The sequence below is a fragment of the Chelmon rostratus genome, chromosome 3 (genome assembly GCF_017976325.1).
Source record: "Chelmon rostratus isolate fCheRos1 chromosome 3, fCheRos1.pri, whole genome shotgun sequence".
Taxonomy (NCBI): Eukaryota; Metazoa; Chordata; class Actinopteri; order Chaetodontiformes; family Chaetodontidae; genus Chelmon; species Chelmon rostratus.
In genome coordinates this window covers 11,962,196-11,981,629 of record NC_055660.1, presented here as the reverse complement: position 1 = coordinate 11,981,629, position 19,434 = coordinate 11,962,196, and the positions used below count along the sequence as shown (strand labels likewise).

General features: G+C 43.4%; 1 protein-coding gene across 1 annotated transcript; it reads right to left on the bottom strand.

The window, feature by feature from the left end:
- Positions 1–6,277: 6,277 nt before the first annotated feature.
- Positions 6,278–19,327, bottom strand: LOC121604220 (ectonucleoside triphosphate diphosphohydrolase 7-like). Its single transcript, XM_041933674.1, has 14 exons — positions 19,192–19,327; positions 18,709–18,808; positions 18,379–18,564; positions 16,801–17,006; positions 14,480–14,630; positions 13,918–14,021; positions 13,686–13,745; positions 13,400–13,548; positions 12,915–13,081; positions 12,105–12,306; positions 11,739–11,858; positions 11,553–11,638; positions 10,032–10,193; positions 6,278–9,529 (listed from the first exon to the last, which is right to left on the bottom strand). The coding sequence occupies exons 2-14, from the start codon at positions 18,714–18,716 to the stop codon at positions 9,313–9,315; spliced, it is 1,818 nt and encodes a 605-aa protein (XP_041789608.1). The 5' UTR covers positions 18,717–18,808; positions 19,192–19,327; the 3' UTR covers positions 6,278–9,312.
- Positions 19,328–19,434: the final 107 nt, after the last annotated feature.

The following is a 19,434-nucleotide window of genomic DNA, read 5'->3' as shown; positions in this document are numbered from 1 at the left end:
ATGGATACAAGAATCCAGGGCTGTTTTTCTTGCTCCTGTTTAAGTTTCTGTTTCCTTTTCACTCTGGGAAATGTTGCTCACAGATGAGTATAGAAGCGTACTGTAAACAGAGGATTCCTGTCGTTCAGCTGGAAAGGTTTCATCGTGGAGTTCTGCAGCTGGTGGACAGAGCTTTTCAGCTCTGATGCCAAAGACAGATGCTCTGTGGCTTTGCAAGACAAGATGCCTGATGCAGCAGCAAGAGGCTCTGATGTCACATTAAACATCAGCACAGAAACCTGGTCAGGTTTTCATGTGACCGCTTTGCAGTAAAAAGAAGAGGGACGATCCAGGACAAGGTCATTGAGGCCAGTAGAATAAGATGTTTGGTTAAAGGTGCACTCTGCACTGTTTCTGCTGCTGAGAAGTGGTTCCTCCCTCCTCCCTCTTTCTGCCGAGGCTTGGGAAGCTGGCAACGCTGCCAGCAGAGTCACAGGATCTCATGCTGGCAGCGGCTTCCTTCACATGCCCCCACACAACAACAAACAAAAGAGAGGAAACCACTGAAAACAACTGTATATATCCCTGAACTTTAAAATGTTGTATAAACCATCTGTCACGTCGGAGGAGGACGAGGTCTTTGGGTTTAAGAGGGATTCCACTCTGAATGAACAAGTTTGTCCTGATGTGTTCCTTCCTCCAAAGTGGTGTTGTGTAACACAAAACACCATCTGTTGTGTACATTCTTCTATATGCCAAAAACTGAACTGAAGAGAAAACTGTTGTAACGCAGTGAATTCCTGCAACAGATCCAAACAACAAACGAGACATGACGCCGGATTTTAGGCAACTAGTGAGCTCATATGAGGGCTGAATTGATTCTGTAGCATGATTCCTTAAAAAAAAGCAAAAACATTTTGACATTTTTGTATCATGAAACATCCCTTTAACTGTAAAGCTTTAATGGGGAGTGGCCACTTTTGGCAAGGCCACTTGTCTCTGCTCACATTCCTGACTCAGTTTCCCAGAAAGCTTCTGTTTATGTGTACCTGGAAGCAGGAGGCAGATTTGCGAGGGGGGAACTGAATGACCCAAAGACGTCTGCCGCTTGGTCCCGCTGTACAGGCTGAGCTCGGCCCTGAACAGCCGGGACACAAAGAACACAGAACTGATGCTCTCAGCTCACAAATTCAGCCAACTGTGACCTAATATGGACAATGACTTTGCATAAATTGGGACGATTCTTATCTGAGTTACTTCCTCGTTGGGTGTCGCCGTCTGGCAGAGACAGTGAGAAGTAAACAGTCCCGAAACTGTCTGTCGCTGATGTGCTCGGCTCTGTCTGAGAGAGAGAAAGTTTTTCTGGATCTACCTCAGCTGCTGGGGGGACAGTGACAGCTTGAAACCCCTAAGAGCATGTTCAGTGTCAGATGTAGACAGACAGCAGGGATTTAACTCACCCAGCTCCTCACATTTCTAGTCTTTAAGTTGGGCTGCTAATGAAGGAATCTGTTTTTAAGTCTGGTAGCACTTGGCTGTGATCTTCTGTCGGCCTCTTCTGTCCCTTATTAGGAGGATGTACTGTCTTCTATGTTTGGCCATCGTGCTGACATAAAGTACTTGAATAATTGAATATCCCCAATGCCCACTGAACACAACTGTGTCATGTTGCAGCTGCCGGAGACGATTTGGTGCCCGTGTTCACCGATACAAATAACTTAGAAACATATAAATGCAGATATTCACTATCAGCTGACAGGAATTCAATATTTAAAGGAATAGTTTGACATTTTCAGAAATACGCTTGTTTGCTTTCTTACCAGGAGTTGTCTGTGCGGTAAACATGCAGCTTGAGCATGCAGTTGGTTAGCTTAGCTTAGCATGAAGACTGGAAACAGGGGAAACGGCTAGCCTGCCTCTGTTCAAAGTTACCAAAATCAAATTACCAGCACCTCTAACACTCAATGGTTAACACGCTTGTTAATGGTTTTGGGCGGTTATGTGCAGGAATTTTTCTTGGCCAGGCACATTGATCTCCTTCAACCAGTCTCCGCCGGTTGCCCGGCAACCTCACAGCGATGACAAAATGGGAAGTCGCTGCCCCTGGCCGTGGTGTGCATGAGATTTAGAGCTGCTGGTAGGCAGATTTTGTTACCTTTCGGACAGGCAGGCTAGCTGTTTCCAGTCTTTATGCTACGCTAAGCTAGCCCTCTCATGGGAGTGGTTTCAGTCTAACTCTTGGCAAGAATGTGAATAATCAAATCTCCCAAAATGTTGAACTGAACCTTTAATTATGCACATTCATTCATTAGTGTTTATGTCACAAAATACAAGCGAAGTGCCGCCACAAAGTATCCATTACCATGTGGATCAGAAATGAGCTGTAACTATGTGCCACTTCTGAAATGAATCCGGTGGGCATTTGAAGTGTGATGGAGATGTGATGGAGCTGTCAGCCACATCCAGTGGGCATCTGGGGTTAGTCAATGAACACAAAATTTAGATGAAACACCAACTGTGATAATTTAATATAAAATTATTCTGAATATAAAATGAATATCTTTTTGTTGAACCATACAAACAGTTTGAAGCCCTCAGCTTGAGCTCTGGGAACTTCACTGCCGTCTGACTCATTGGTCATTTTATTGACCAAACAATAGATGAATTGAACGTTAGCTGCACTCCTATTGGCTGGAAAGGTTTGGAGTTGAGCAGCTGTCTGTGTTAAATCCATCCTTGCAAAAAGGAAGTTCCCTCCTTTCGTGTCCGTGCAGGTGTGCATGGGTTAAGAAGTCAGAAATAGTCCCTGCTTGGAAAACACTAAGTCAAGTCGAGTCAGACAAATGGTGAAGTAGCGCTGGAGTGACGAGGACAGGGAGAAGCTGTTTGCCTCCCTCCGTCACCACCTTCCACGTGAGCGCAGTTGGGTTTTGGACCAGCGGGCTGAATAGACCCATCAGTAAGCCTACACTGGTGGGACGCTGCTGACCTCCGGGTGCCCGTCCCCACTCTGCCCGGCGCTCGCATTGTCGCAGACACTCAGGCTTCTCCAGTTTCAAAGGCGACGGGCCTCTGGGCGGAGGAGGCCAAGGGAAACAGCACTTAGCCAGAGCGGAGGAGTAGCTTATCCGAAACTTTTTAATCCACCACCTCCGCCCCCTTTCACACTCTGACAGCTGCAGAGGAGGAGGAGGAGGAATCGTCTGCATCTTGATGCCCCGTCTCATTTGTCACTGACCTGGAAACCTCCATCTGGGAAGAAGCCGGATGGGGGAAGGTGTCAGTTGAAACCTGCGGGTCCACGTGAAGTTTTCTTATCACTGACGCGGAGGTGTTGGAAGCTGGCTGAAGCTCGCTCCAGTTTGTGCCTCTCACGTCGTGTCACTACATTCGAGTCACAGAGCGAAGCATCTGTTTTCATGACATGGAAATCTCTCAGACACCCAGAAGGTCGTTCAAAGACCCTGAAACTCTGTTTCCTTAATCAGCTTTTTGATCTGAGCAATGAGATTCTGCATGAACACACAATGTTCTGCCAAAGTTAGACAGTTTGGGCTATTTTACTGCGGAGATTTATGTTGTTGTTTTTTTTTTATTTTCACTGTGCTTTTCTGGCCAGTTTGAGGTGGGCGGAGCTCACTTGGAAACAGGTGACGCTACTGTGAAACAAGAAGTTGAATCAGTGTTTCCCTAGAAAATAGCATTAAAAAAAGTTTTTTTATTCTGCAGTGGGCACAACACAAGAGTTCCTGATGATTTGAATACCCTCGAAACAGCAAGAAATCCTCCATTGAATTAACTGAAATGAATTGGCTGTTGATCAATTGACCCTTGCACATGAAGTTTTAAGTATTTATTACATCTTTGGTCTGCCTGACTGCTTTGAATTCAGGCAGCAAGACACCAAAGCTTTAAGGTTTGAAGGAATAGTTTGACTCTCATGCCTGTCTGTTCAACACAAAGCTGCTGCCGGCATTCGGTTAGCTTAGCTTAGCATGAAGACTGGAAACGGGGAAACAAAGCTAGGTAACAAAGCACCGACCAGCGCCTTTAAAGCTAATTTTTGTTCTTGTTGTATCTCGTTGACTTTGTACAAAAGTTCCCACAGTAGTTCCCTACATGTTCATGTAGCTTTTCATCGTACGAGTATTAGTGAACACTGGGTGGTGAAAGGTTACCGGACCTCTGTTGTTTTTGAAATATCACCAGAGATTTGAAACACGGATGCTTGGCTCTGTATCTCAAACGTAACAGTGATGTACGAGCGGCACCTTGTGGCTTTAACCAAAACCGAGTCAGTCGTTTCTGTCGAGATGGATGAGTCGCGATCGAGAACCGGTCGTGAGCAGGAAAAACAGGACGTCTCGTTGGAAATGATGGAACATTCGTATCAAACGAAAGGCATCCAGCAGAGAGAATAAAGACTGAGTGATCCCATCCCTGCTGGTTCTTTAATCTAGCTGGAAACATGTTGAATGATGGGAGGAGAGGAAGATCAAGAGACGAGCAAACATTCCACAATGCCATGTCATATACTGTACAGCAACCCTTACTTCTCTCCTTCCCTTTTCCTCCCTCCTTCCCCCAGTGATCACAATACTACAGTGATACTTCGGACCTGTTAACACATTAACACATCTTTATGTACAACTCCTTCGTCAGTAAGTAACCTTTAAGAAAATAGTACAAAAAAACAATACAAAAAAATACAAGAAGTGCCGTACAAATAGAAGCCTAATATTTTTTGTTTTGGTTTCGTGTGAGTGTACTGTACACCTGTATAATGTATATTTTAATATTTATATGCAGCTGTTGTATTAAAGTATATTTTTAAAATAAAAATGGGGCTGTGTTGCTTTAATGTACAATATAAATATTTGTAATGAAGGGAAATTAATTGTTGTATAAGCTTGCAGAGGCTTGTACGCTTTTTCCTGTGGATGGTGTTTTTTCAGGTGTTAATTGTTAACAGCAGTGAGGTGACAGTGGGGGCAATTTAAGGTGTTGCTCTTTGTTTCCTCTTCATCACATCTTGGAGTCAGGATGTGCACTTCCAGTGTGGGACCACTGGTACATAATGCTGCACAGCACCACCAGCAGGTCACTTACAGTTACTGCACCAGTTAGCTTTTTTACATAACTTAATTCTGAAGGGGAGGATCAGCCCTTTGTATGTTTTGAAGTGTACTGGCAATGATTTTATTTCAGACTGGCAAAGATTTGCCACAGGATCCACCTCATACAGGCTAATGTTAGCTCACGGGCCATTTTATTCCTCGCTGTGGTCTTACAGAGGAGTAACTTTTACTCTCAGGTTGTGTACTGTTGAGGACAAGGTCCAACGACCAAAATCTCAACAAACTTCCAGTCACAGAAATGTACCCTTAACTAAACTCAGAAATTTAAAGGGTCAGTTTCTTCATGTTTCATCTTTAATGGCATCAAACTATGTGGATAATTTTTTATTTATTTTACCAAGTTTTGAGATCTCCGTCTGGTGCTTTTGCTTGCATTCCAGTGGCTGGAGTTCTATCAGTGGTTCTCACAACATAAAAAAATTCAATCCACAAATCTCACTTTTCATTAAAACTGCTTCCTTACTGGAAAAAGGAGTGCACAACTGAGCCACACTCAAATCCCTGCTGTCATAGAGAGGAGAGATGCAATAAATTGTACAAATGGAGATAATGGCTCACAGTTTCTAGCAGGGTTTCATTGTGCTAAGCTCTGTTCTACACACAAAGTGACAGAAGCAGTTTTGTGCTGAACATCCAGGCAATAATTGTGTGAATCATTGTCTGACTGTTGACAGTCGGCAGTTGACTCGATGTTAAGTGAGAAAATATGTCATTTTGTAAAGTGGCTGAACTCTTTGACCTCATCCCTAATCTGAAGCCTAAATTAAGGCTGTTTCTGTGTAAAAATATTTTTTCTTCTAAGAATAAAAAAAATAATGATGCTGTTCTGAATAGGTAACGTTATTGAGGTTCATAGTTCTGTCTTGAAAACGGCAGTCCAGAAAATAGTCTCACCACTTGTTCCATTTAATAGCTCTTCTGGAGCTTTCAGTCACATCACAAAATCCTCATTCAGTTATTAGAGGGAGTTGCCCAGTTATCGATGAATTTTAGATTCACTGCCTTAGACTTAGATTTTTAGACATTTGTTCTGAGCACTCAGTCCATGTTGGCTTAAAAACTAGGTATGATATACGATCGACAGCTCCAGAGAAGACACTAAATGGATCTTTGGTGAGATTGTTTTCTCAAAAGTAACACACACAATAGACTGATTTTATTACAAAATGATTCTTTATTGGATTGGAATGGTTTCTATTTACATTGATGTTAAAAGTACCTTAATTAAAAACATCAAAGTCAAGTGTCCCCTTCAGTGAGTTACTGTTCAACATTGCACAACGCCCAGCGCTCGAAAGACACACTCAACCACTGGTCCCATGGCGGGAGACAAACATCAGAGGAGCAGCAGAAATTCTTCACACCACATGAGGATGAATCAGGTCCACAGTAAGAGGAGAGTTTGAGGTGTTCGAGGGCATCAGAAGCACATCACTCTGAGGCCTCAGACTCTCCGGCTGCTGTCTCAGAAACTTCTGCTAGTGGTTCGAGATTCACAAGTGGAAAAGCATTTCTGAAGTACGGATGAGGAGATGAAGGTTAAAAACACACACTGATAATTTTGACGAGGACGTGTCAGAAAAGAAAGGCGTGTGTACGAGTGTGTACACGACACATTCAGCAGTGTGGAGTGGAATCACAGTTTTAAGTTAAAGCTCCCTTATTTAACCTGTCAGAAAGATTCACCAGGTGCTACTCAGACACATATCAGCATCGTCATGGTTTGTTGCACACCTGTATCAGTCAAGACTCACAAAAACACAATAATAATAACAATAATAATAAAAACAGCCATATCAGTGGCTTCATTCCCAGCTGTGGAATACAGTCGACCTGAAGCGGAATAAAACAGACCCTCGGGGTAAGGCAAAAATGGCTTCAAAGTAGTTCATTTTGGAAACCACACAAAATGTTTCACGCACACTGAGATCTTTTCAACGCTTTCTGCCGTGTCCCAGCATCCATTTTGGCTAGCAGCATGAGACTTTCTTCCCTTTCATGGAGTTACTGCGTTCAGAAATCAGACGACATCTGTTTGAATCAGGCCTCCGGGGTCTTTCAGCGCCTTCATCCAAACACAGAGCAGATCTCTCTGCTTATTTCAGCTAAAATGCCTCTTGGCTCTGGCTTTCCTCTGATAAAAATCTGTGCTGGACGGGGTCTTGGCAGGACAACAGTGGCGTGAAGTATCAAAGCACAGTCTGAGGCCTGAGCTGCGCCGCTGACATCACTGGCCCGCGGGGGCCGCCGTCGAGGAAATGATCCCATCGGGACGGACGGAGGTGCAGATGAAACAATATCTTTGATGGCAGAAAAGTACTGTCACACTCACGGTGACAGCCCACTGTGATATCACTGAAGCGCAATGCTGATTTACTTTTGAGGTGTGAATGTTTCACCTGCTCAGAGGTGATAAAAGAAGGATGCTGAGATTTAAAGTGAAACAAAAATCAGTTCTCAGCTGAGTGACAGCCTCCTCTTCTTTCTCTGTCTGCAGGTCGTCTTCAAATCTGCCACCTAATACTCAAAGGTCACATGTACATGTTGAAGGGAGGGAGCAGGTGTAGACAGATCTGGAGCACCAGCGATGTAATATCGCATTTGGGAAACTATACAAAGTCTGTCAGGTAACTGATGTTTTTAGATCCTCCACTAGTGGCAGAAATGTCAAGTCTGGCTTCAGGTGAAAGGTCAGGTTGTTATCTGCACACCTGTACAGTGGCCACTTTGGGACATTTCAGGCTGTGCTTGTCAGGCTCAGCTCTACATTGTCATACTTGGCTCAGCTTTCTTCATTGTCAGTTAGACCTTGTTGAACTCCGCTGTACTTTAAGCTATATCGACACGTTTATATTAAATAAACGTTTAGCATTTTAACACGGGTGGTTTTTTTTAGCTCGGCAGTAACAAGCCTGTCTTGTTGTGCCTCATTCACACACATTCAGACTCTAATCTGCTTAAATTCCACTCTCTGAATCAGATTTTCTGAAAGTCGTGAGATATCCAACGTGGCACTTTATAATACAGACATACCTGGAACAGTTCATAAATGATGCCTCGCGTCAGCCAAAGTTGTCATTTAAGTTAATTAAACCAAAATTAAAGTTAGATTGTTGCAACCCTCATTCATAAAAAAAGTTGGGACGCTGTGTAAAACAAAATAAAACAGACTGTGATTAATGATGATGCTTAATGTTTGAGCTCCTCAGCTTCACTGATTTTTGTAAATATCTGCTTATTCTGAATTTGATGTCAGGAAGTTGAGACAGGAGCAACCAAAGACTGAGAAAGTTGTGGAACGCTCCAAAAACACCTGTTTGGAACATTCCACAGGTAAACAGGTTGCTTGGTAACAGGTGATAGTATCATGATTGGGTATGAAAGGAGCATCCTGGAAAGGCTCAGTCGTTCACAAGCGAGGGTGGAGCGAGGTTCACCACTTGGTGAAACTGTTGATGGTAAACACCCTTTGTTTGCATTCTGTTTTTATCTGTTTTTCACAGCGTCCCAACTTTTTTGGTATCGGGCTGTAAATAAATTAGTGTCATATGACATGAATGCTCAAAGAATCGTCCTCATCTCAACCATCCAGCCCGTATGGCATCAACACAGCCTGCTATGCTAGCCTTGATAAGTGCAGCTGAGACAAGCCAGACCCGTTCTGGAGGTATCCTGCCATGCACTGACGTGCTGCACAGGTTCACCAAAGTCATCAGGATTCAGTCTCTAGTGAGGATGAATGGCCGATGGATTAGTTGAGATGTAGTTTCACTGTGGACAGATCAGATTATTTGGCCTTCAATGGGGATTCAATGACCCTGCGAGCAGCTGTTGAAATCACCTTTCTACCACATGAATATCTTTCCATGCACAGAAACACCTGAATCCCAACAGGGTCACTGTCTTTCTCCTGTGCCTTCTGGCAGCTTCTCCTAAATGCATGTTGAACCATCTTCAACAAATCCATGTTCCTGTGTTAAACATCCTCTGCTGGGGAGTATCACCTGTCTTCTCACTGAATCCAGATTAACTGTCCACACTCCCATTAAATGAGGTTGAAACATCAGCGAAACGGGGAGCAAATTTTTGATAGCTCTTCAATCTGTTATGCAAAGTTGATTCCTCTCTTCCAAACTGGTCTTGAACAGAAGAAGGTAAACACAGAGAACATCTTTCCAGTCCGGTCCAGCATTTCTCACGGGAGGAGGGCCTCTCCCTCTTCAACCCAGAGGAGGTTCAGGGCCTCGGCCTGCCGCTGCTCCCGCTGGTGGATCCTCCGCAGGCGCAGGACGTAGAGCAGGATGGCCAGCACCACCACCAGGATGCAGAGCGAGAACAGGTGGTGGTTGTAGACGAAGGAGGAGCGCAGCCAGCTGGGGTGGTTCTGCCGCAACGTTTCCTGCTGCAAGTCCCTGGAGACGACAGGAAGGGCAGCAGACCACATGAACACGACACACTGACACAGGTTTCACAGAAAATAGCCTGTGTGTGTCTGTTAACATGAAAAATACAGTCATCCCCATGTGTATTATCTGTGATGCTCCATGGCAAAACCAAACTGCATGTGTTGAAGATTCAGGACAGTCATGTATTCAGCCACTGCACTAAGAGGGATTCTCTTGAGTAGCCTAAATTTAATTCATCTTTTGATGTTTTATTTTTGCCTTATAAGGACATATAAATGCCTTCTACTTGAGTCTAGCTGAAGGGAGAAACAGCATGATAGACGATGGAGGGCTGGTGTTTCGGTCACTGTGTCACACTTTGCATATTCCTCTGAAAAAGTTTGCATATTGTGATTTGTTTCCTGAGTCTAAAGAGTAAATGGTTACAGGTCTGGGAGAAGCTGCAGATTAAACTCAAACACTAACCACTGCGATGGCAGAGGTGTGTGTGTTGACATGATGGAGTCACCTGAGAGGCAGGAAGCGGGTTTTATACAGGATGGCTCCCAGAGTCCACTGGACCTCCTTGTCATAAACCAGCTGGGCTGTTTTCAGACTCGGGTAGTCGGTGGGGAAGCGGAAACCGGAGTGCAACACCTCGTACATCCAGGCTGACTTGAAGCACTGATACCTGAGTTAGCAAGAGCAGGCAAATCAACAGGTGTTTACTCTGTAGAGGTCTGCAAAGAGAAAGTGACTATCAGCTGCAGTTTCAGCTTAGCCTACTCCACCTGCAGGCCAGGGAAAATAACAGCTGTTCAGACCTACCCGTGATGCCCATGAGCACCACCTACAGGCAAAAAAATAATATCCTCAGCTATTCTGCCATTGCCACATATTTGAGATTATATAATTAGCATTTTAAACCAGCAAAATGCTAATATTAGTTACTTTGTTAATATTTTCATGAGTTCTCTACAAGGTGTGACCATGTGATCTCTGTCCTCCAGGAAAGATGACATGATTACTTTGAACAGGGAAGTTAAAAGTAAATTATTGATGCAGGCTGACTAAGTTCTGTGTTTGATGCTAAATACTGGAGTGATGTTGCTGCAATCATTTCCATTGTTGTTGATTGATAGAACAGTTGGCTCTGACTGTTTCTCAAGGAAATCAACACTTTGGCTCAGTTGTCAGCCTCAGTGTTAATTGTCTAAAAGTCAAGTCTGTGCCAAAGCTCACTGCTGAGCCTGGTTTCAATTTAAAACAGGAAAAAAAAATGATGAATTCATTTACAAAATCCCGGATCATCATCTGGTGTTTTACAGACTTCAGTTGAACTGAATTCCTATTTGAGCATTTCACACCTGGTGGAGGTTTGAGTGAATCCATTTGCATCGACTGCTCGATGCTGACCGGAGCACATCTCCGAACACAAATCTAAATGACATGTAGACTCAAAAGCAGCAGCTATAAAAAGAAAAGCTTTCTTTGCCTGCAGGTGGTGATACTGACACCTCTGTATGTGCAGGTCTAAGCTGCTACTTTCATTTCCTGCTGGTGGTGCTGGTTAGTCGGTGTGGAACTACCAGTGACTGAACAGCAGAATCTGAATCTGCAGCCTGCGAAATGAGAATTGGTGAATTTGTGGCTAAATGACATCTAAAAACAAATCTGTACCTTGCATTAAAACATGATAATATGCAGTCATAAAAAAATCCAATTTGCACCATTTTCCTGTAAATAAATGACAGTCTTGCAGCTGCTGTTTAGCACTGATGTAATGACAGAACCATACTGAAACCTACTCTACAGCAAGGCCATTAAAGCCTTGACATTTGTTGTTCTATATTGTATCTGGTGGCTCTTTCCTGGAAAAAAAATCTGCCACACATAAGTGATGCGTTCACAGAGGTGTGTGCGTGTTCTGCTGGGAATAAACACAACATGAACAAGGCATCGAGAATGAGGGGCAACAACCGAATGAAAGATGGACGAAGACAGAGTGTGGATCAGGATAAAGACAGCAGGAGAAAAGGGATGAACTCACCTGAGTCTGCTAATGTCGGCCTGCTGAGAGAAAAGCTTGTTGTCCAGACGCTGTTTCAGCGTCGACCACTTGGTGGAGCAGTAGTCCTGCAGAAAAAGCACAAACAAACACAACCGGTAAACTTTCTACGAACATATTTTTGATCCAGGTTATTCGTGAGAGACTCCGTGGCGTGTGTCTGGATACCATAGCAGCTCGGGAGTACTTTCCGCTGTCGTACTGTCCTCCCAGCCTCAGCACGTCCTCCGTACAGTAAAAAAACTCGGAGAAGCCGTAGAACTCACTGTTGCTGAAGTTGATGGGAGCCTGAAAGAACATTACAAGTTATTTTGGGGTATTTCTGCTTCATGAGGAATAAAACCAGGTTGAGCAGGGACTTTGATCTGAACTCATGAATAAAGAATTCCCCTTTAAATGAAGGAAATACGTCAGAATGAACATGTTTTTGTTTACTGAATTAATTGACTTAACAAAATGTTACAAAAAAAACCAATTATTTTAACTGTCTTTTCTTTATTGTGCAGCTCAGAGAAAAAGAAAAATTGTTCGTACCTGATAGACGCCCCCTGGTGACATGGTGCCATTGTGGAGGCCCAGGAAGGGTCGTACGGCTTCCTGACAGCGAGTCCAGTCACCCTGACCCCTCAGGTACAACGTGTGGTTGTCCCTCACTACTGTGTCCGACAGACCGGTGGGCAGACAGGGGTCCAGGTACGGTTTGTCCTCACTCAGGCCTGTCTGTGTGGTCAGAAACCTGGACGAACCGGAACATGACAAAAATGCGTTCACATTTTAGGAGCTCTCACAACGGAGAGTTCAGCGTGTACATCTTCATCAGTTATAGCATCTTTAATCTGTTTAATTAGCATATTCATTTGGAGATATTTGCATAATTACCATAAACAACAGACTGGCTGGCTTGTAAACTATATTTTACATCATGTGCCACCTGGTTAGATCACAGAGAATATACATTGAGCTTTATGGCTCAAAGCAGAAAGAGGTCGGTTTCACAGGGAAACACAGCTCAAGGTTTCAGTTTCAACAGCTGTTGTTGGCAGTAAAACATTTTCACATGCTGATAGTTGTTGATTCTGAACAACACTACTAAGAGAGAGAGATAAGGAGGCTAGCAATCACCTAGACTCTGCTTACATGAAACATAAACACATGTATGGATACTCAAGGTGAGATCAGACTGATAGCTGTCTGTGCATGAAATGTGCACTTTGCCTCACTGAACATTGATGCTGCTATAGGTTTTTTTTTTTTTATCATAGCAGCTGTAACAAAGGCATGCATATTAGCCCTAAAATATAATACACTGTGTGTATGCGTGTGTGTGTAAGTCTGAATCTGAACCTGTTCTTGGCCAGCGTGTTGTTGACCAGCTGGTCCTCGTAGCGCTGCCTGGCCATGTTCCCTCCGAAGCCGAGGAACGTGGTGACGTAGACTCTGTAAACATGCTGTGTGTGCTCGACATCACAGCCCAGATTAAACTCTGCGAGAACACTCTTCCCTGCCTCCTCCTAAAAAACAGACACATCACATTGCTACAGGTCAGGCCAGCTGTCCAGACTAACAGGGCTCAACAGAAACAATGATTTTTTTTTTTCCCCATGTCAGTAATAGAACTAGTCCATTAATCATTTGGCAAAAAATTAATCTGCAATTGTCTTAATAGCTGATTTATTGTTTAAGTAATTTTTCAGGATGGTTTCAAGCCCTTAAATGTGAGGAGTTACAGTCTGCCTTGGTCTTACATTACTGGAAACTGAATATTTGAGGGTTTTGGACAGTTTGTTGCACAAAACACCACCAACAGATGTCTTGCTGCACTACTTTACCTCCTGTGGTGAACTGAAGGTGATGGCACTGGGAACCTCATAGGCGATCTGCAGTGAAGCTCCACCCATATCCATGATGCCCACTGTGCGCCGCCTGCTGATTGGCTGCTGGTTCTGAGACCCTGTTGTCACCTCAACTGTGGCGTCCTCTGGGAAACATGAGGAAATTGTGGTGTTTATCTTGTTTTGTACTTTTAAAAAGACTATTTTACATGTGAAGAAAGAGACGTCATAAAAACAAAACAAACATCAGCTTCAGGTATGTCTCCTTCACATTCACACTCACCCTCATCAGCATGATCAAAGCGGCCCAGCACAAAATTAATGCCAATCCATGCATACACTCCTTCAGGGTTGAGCAGCAAAAGGTCATCACAAAAACCACGATGGGGAGACACAAAAAACAGGCAGGCAGCGGTTAGAAATGACTGGTTCCAGGATAGTTGCTTTCAGTAAATACATTCTCAAACCAGTACCAGCAACAAATGGCACCATAGCAAGCAAGCATGTCACCTCACCTTCCTGTTTCCCAGAAATGACCTCGGCATGGGAACGGGAAAACAGGAAATCAAACTCCAGGGGAACATCAGTGACCAGGTCCTCTAAGATGGCTGCCTGCTGGCTACACAGAGAGACAAGAAATATAAGACAGACACAGAGGCTTGGACAAAAATACACAAACACCAGGCGATTCTGTGTACGGTCAAGTGTATGCAGCTCGACAATCAATACCAAACTCATGGATCATATTTTTGTTGAAACTGAGGCTAAAAACCAAAGCTTGTGCATCGAACTGTTTCTGCTGTTTGTTTTTTTAATTACAAATTACAAGAAAGGTCCCGTTTCAGCAGGGACCTTGGATCAAAACTAGAAAATCAGCTTCCTTAAATGCACAAAGATGCATGAGAAACAAACAGATGCACTTAAAATGCACTGAGGACACAGACAGTTTATAGCTACACAGAAATCACTGATGCAGTCTTATAAAACAGTCCTCCAATAAATCCTAATGTTTAATCACAACATTGTTCAGTTGAAGAAGCTGATGCACACTGCACTATCACGTGCTGTTCTGTCTACCTCTCCGGCAGCAGCCTCATGCCGGCAGTACAGAGGATGTAGAGCGGCGTCTCCTTGTGTTTGTCCTGCGGGACGTGAGCAGCAGCGAAGCTGAGGAGAGGGTGGAGGTAGTCACTGGCCTGCGTTGGGGTCTTCGCCAGGGTGGAGATACCTGAGATAACCACCAAAACAATCAGGTACAAAACAAGAGTAAGGATAACAACCACACTGAAATAATTAACCTCTTGGAAGCTGTCAAGATAAGGTGAGAGTAAAAGAGACGTCATTGTGAAATAAGGTTCAAAAAAGGTCAGAAACAGACTGAAACTTAGCCTGGTTTTTGAGCCACTTGACGGCAGTGGAAACATGTTGTGAGCACTACATTCAGACTTCATTCAGACTTGCTTAGTTCTACATCCTGCAGTGACTGAGCAACATTATTATTCATTTGGAGTTGTGTTTCTTTTCACCTGGTGAATTTAAGGCCCAAAAATCCCCACTATGTTCACCAGCTAGTTTCTTACTGGATCTGCCTGCTGCAACTCATCACTGCTCTGTAGTGGACAAACTATTCAACTATCTATAAAATATATATTTGGTGTTTCTATCTTGTAACTTATCAGCCGACATAAACTCCATGACTCATCTGTTATTAAAGGATAACTTTCATTTTTTACAACCTGGACCTTATTTGTAGCATTAAATACGACCATTTACTCACCCAGACAACTTTGGTGGCATTAGGAGTCGTTTTGAAGAAATGAGCCCCAGAGGAGCGGCGCGTATATCCGTATAATACGAGTACTCGGGGCATCCATGCGCAGCCTCTATATAACGCATAATCTGTGGCGAAACTCGTTCATATTCCAATATTTTGTTATGATATGCTGGTGCTATTCCCCGCTGAGCCGGTGGTCGGCTAGTTTAGCTGTAGTTTGGCACAGCTATGGTTGGTTATTGCGGATTCGTAGCCGACCGCCGCAGTCAGCCGTGTTGTGGCTGTTCGGTAATAACATCATCCACGTCAGAAGTAGTTGTCTAGAGACACTCGATATCGATAACATGCCACCACGGGCTCAGAGGGGAATAGCACCAGCATATCATGACAAAATATTGGAATATGAACGAGTTTCGCCGCAGATTATGCGTTATATAGAGGCTGCGCATGGATGCCCCGAGTACTCGCATTATACTGATATACGCGCCGCTCCTCTGGGGCTAATTTCTTCAAAACGACTCCAAATGCCATCAAAGTTGTCTGGGTGAGTAAATGGTCGTATTTAATGCTAGAAATAAGGTCCAGGTTGTAAAAAACTAAAGTTATCCTTTAAGCTAATATTGGCGAACACCATCAGTCTGGCCAGGTGGGTCAAAACTGAAGAAAAGATGAATGAATTCCCAAAACCAGTGATCATGATTGCAATATCGGCCTAGTTGTGATTATGATTGCGCAGCCAACAACAAGAAAAACTGGTTCTTCCATCAAAGCTGTTACATAATGTTCCAGGGTTTAAAGCTCCACGTAGCCTTGACCTGCTGCTCCTAGAACACACTCAGTGTAGCTAATCATCTGGTGCGACTGAGATAAAACAGAGTGACAAGGACAGCGTGGTCCTTTCTGCTGGCACGGCTCAAATACTTAACAAACTAACGATGTCATCACAAACACGACTCCTGACAAACTGCTCAGCTCAAGACGACACAAGAGAGTTTCCCATACGAGAAAAAACAGCTACAGAGTAATGTTTGAACTGAATGTTTCATTATTTTTTCTACTTTCTATTTTCCATGAAAGCACTCTCGTATCTCTTTCAGTTTTCTGGCTGTGAGCCAAACAAACACACGATGATAAGTAATGACATTCATGCTGGCACTCCAGTGTTCAACACTGGCTGAACCTGTCTGCGTCTCAGTGCCACCACTGAAGTTTAAAAGATGACATTTGACCAAACTTCTGTACAATCTTTATCCTTTTCATCACCAACGTTGCTGCATTTGCACAACACGTATAATGATGGTTTAAGTTTGGTTTTATATGATTAAAAATAGAGAAATAAAATAAATAGAGAAACTGAGAGTTGTTGCTTTGGTCTTGGCTGATTCTTGATCAAAAACTGTTCCATTTTCTTTCCCAGAATGCACTGGAAGGACTGAGACTGTAACACACAAAGGAACTACAGTTGTCCATGGAGGACAGTAGGAACATTCACGGGTGAATATACAGATTGAAGTCCTCAGTCAGTTCACAGCAAGGCTTTGTCTGCAACACTTAAATATTTTATGACATGTGACAAAAGCCAAACAAAAGCAAACTCGGCTGCAACTGAGCTCCACTTCCTCACCAGGTTTGATCTTTTTGACGACTGGTTTGCGGTCACGGTCCCTCATCTGTCTGATGTCCAGCAGGGTGTGAGGGTTCCCATTGTGGGGTGGCCAGTAGTACACAAAGACCCGGGAGCCACTGCTGCCACAGTCCACCACGATCCCATAATTCAGAGCAGGGTTGAGGATGTCAGTGGCCTCCATGGACTCTGCGATGGTGAGGTACCTGGATGAGAGAACGCAGAAACATTATGAGGAACGCTGTATTTTAAAAGAAGCATGAGAATGAATGGTTCATGTACATGACCTCATGGAAATATTCACACGCATTCATCAACAACAAACTAAACATTTCAATATGTAAACCTAACAGTATCTAACAGGACAATATAATGGCCTTGTACAAATATGAAGAACCTACATAAAATGTCCCAGAAGACACTAAATAAATACATACAAGCAACCTCACAAGACTAAACATAATATTCAACTTTATACAAAGCAAAGTCTAAATATGCATCTGCTAATATCATTAAAACGATGTATAGCTTTAGAAAATATTCAGAAAATGCAAAAACATTATCAAAACAAACTTAAATCAAAGCTCCATCCTCAGTCTGAACAAATCTCAAAGCGGAACACGAACTTTAAAAAAAATGTTTGTCACAAATCACGACATGAAGGAAAGTGGAGAATAAAATGAAGCTTGTTTTCCACCTCCTTCAGTTCACAATATTCGCAGATTCTTTCATCTTTACCCACACCTCTGCATCATCCTGTTTCAATACGCAAGATTAAGAAAACACGACAGAGGAATTTCTTCCAAAAGCAGATACATCTGAAATAAATGTCCAATACTTAGATAATTATTAATATCTTAGAACCAACACACACTTCTTTGGGGCAGTAGGCATCTTGGTTACTTCACAAAGCAACAATACCACACTAAACTCCACTGTCTATGTTTTTAAAATACATTGCTATTGCCTAACTGGAATATTCTCCTGCATAAATCACAGCTCTAACACAGTAAGGTATACAGGTTTGCTTCCCGCAGGCTACATCAACACAAAATATTCGCCATCCTGTCAGGTGCTTTGGATCAAATTTCATGAACATACAGGAGATGTAAAACATTTGAGGTGAACATTTGTCTATGGCACTCTCCTCCTTTCAGTGTATGTCTAATTAAACCGCATGTGCAAAAGACACACTCAGAAATGCAGGCACTCAGAGTGCCTTTAACTCACAAAAGTCATCTGTGTATCTCTAAAGAAAGCCCACCTGCAGTCATTCCCACAAAGTGAGTTCATGTCACTTTCAGCTGCCTGGCTTCAAAAACAAATGTGATAACTGTTCTCGTATGACCGATTATCAGCCGGCTCTGTTTACCAAGAATTTTCCAGCCTTGCTACAAATTTTTAGGTTCACATGAGGGGGGGGGTTAGGGTTAGGGTTAGTTATACAGTGTATAAAAATAAATATAACCAACAAGGAATATTTCCAACAAGGAAGACTTCAACCAGACTGCCTCTGTGTTCCAACGTAACAAGGCCTATAGTTCTCCTATGTTTGTGCAGAACTCTCTGTCTACTCACATGTTGACCCGGGCCCCGGGCCGTCTCTGTGGACCCCACAGCTGCCTCTGGTAGGTTCCCAGGAGGAGGACGGCAGAAGTGATGAAGAGCAGCAGCAGCAGCAGCAGTCTCTGCCTGGGAGCACAACCCAGAGACAGCAGGGACACGCTGCAGTACCAGGAGGCCGGCAGGCAGGAAAACGTGATCCTGTGGAGGAGGAACAACTACTATCAACACTGTGGAGTGAGACATCAGGACATATTCTGTTAGCAGTTAAAGTGCACATTATGAAGGACCATACATCAGGGCTTCTCAAGAATGCGCTCACAGAGACAGTTATCAGTTTATTACCTTGCCATAAGTCCACGTCGGCAAAAACACGAGACACACAGTCGTCACCTCATGGTGCCTGCAGGCTAATTAGGATCCTGTTCAGAGACTTTTCCTCTGCCTGGAGGTAAGAGGACGGAGAAAGACTTAATACTGCCTCATAGTGCTGACAACCCTCTAAAATGCTGTTTATTTTAGCACTACCCCAGCTCTTGCCAATGCAGGCCATTAGAAGAGGAGTAAATTGCTTATTTCCCAGTTATATAACGTAAAACTGTTGCATACAAAACACAGAGCTGTTCTACTGGACGGAACAACCCACCAAGAATAAATTTTATATGTTTTCCACCTTAGCTACAACAGGCTAACGTTACTACTGCATCTATTAATGTAAGTTAGCATCAGCTCAGTTACAAACCGGCTAACGGTACGCTCGTCAACTACTTAAATTGCTGTTAACGTTACCGTACGTCCATATGCTATCAATGTCTGATATAAACTTACCTAAATATGCGGATCCCCTGCCATAACAGTACAGTTCCTTGAAATCTGTTGTTCCTTCGACAGACACGATAATAAAATGTTTTCTTCTCTCGCAGCACTTCACGGAGATTATTTAAAAAGACGGCGTAGAAGAGGAAATGACCGAAAAATCCAACACACTTCCGGGCGCCCCGTCCGATACGTCATCAAATACGTAACCCGTCCAGCAGTCTGCCGCATTGAGGTGCTATAGGAAAAAACACT

Coding starts and splice junctions, on each gene's coding strand:
- LOC121604220 (XM_041933674.1), bottom strand. Junction 13,549..13,685: donor CTTTGATCATGCTGATGAGG/GTGAGTGTGAAT, acceptor CATGTTTCCCAG/AGGACGCCACAGTTGAGGTG. Junction 9,530..10,031: donor ACCCGCTTCCTGCCTCTCAG/GTGACTCCATCA, acceptor TGTCGTCTCCAG/GGACTTGCAGCAGGAAACGT.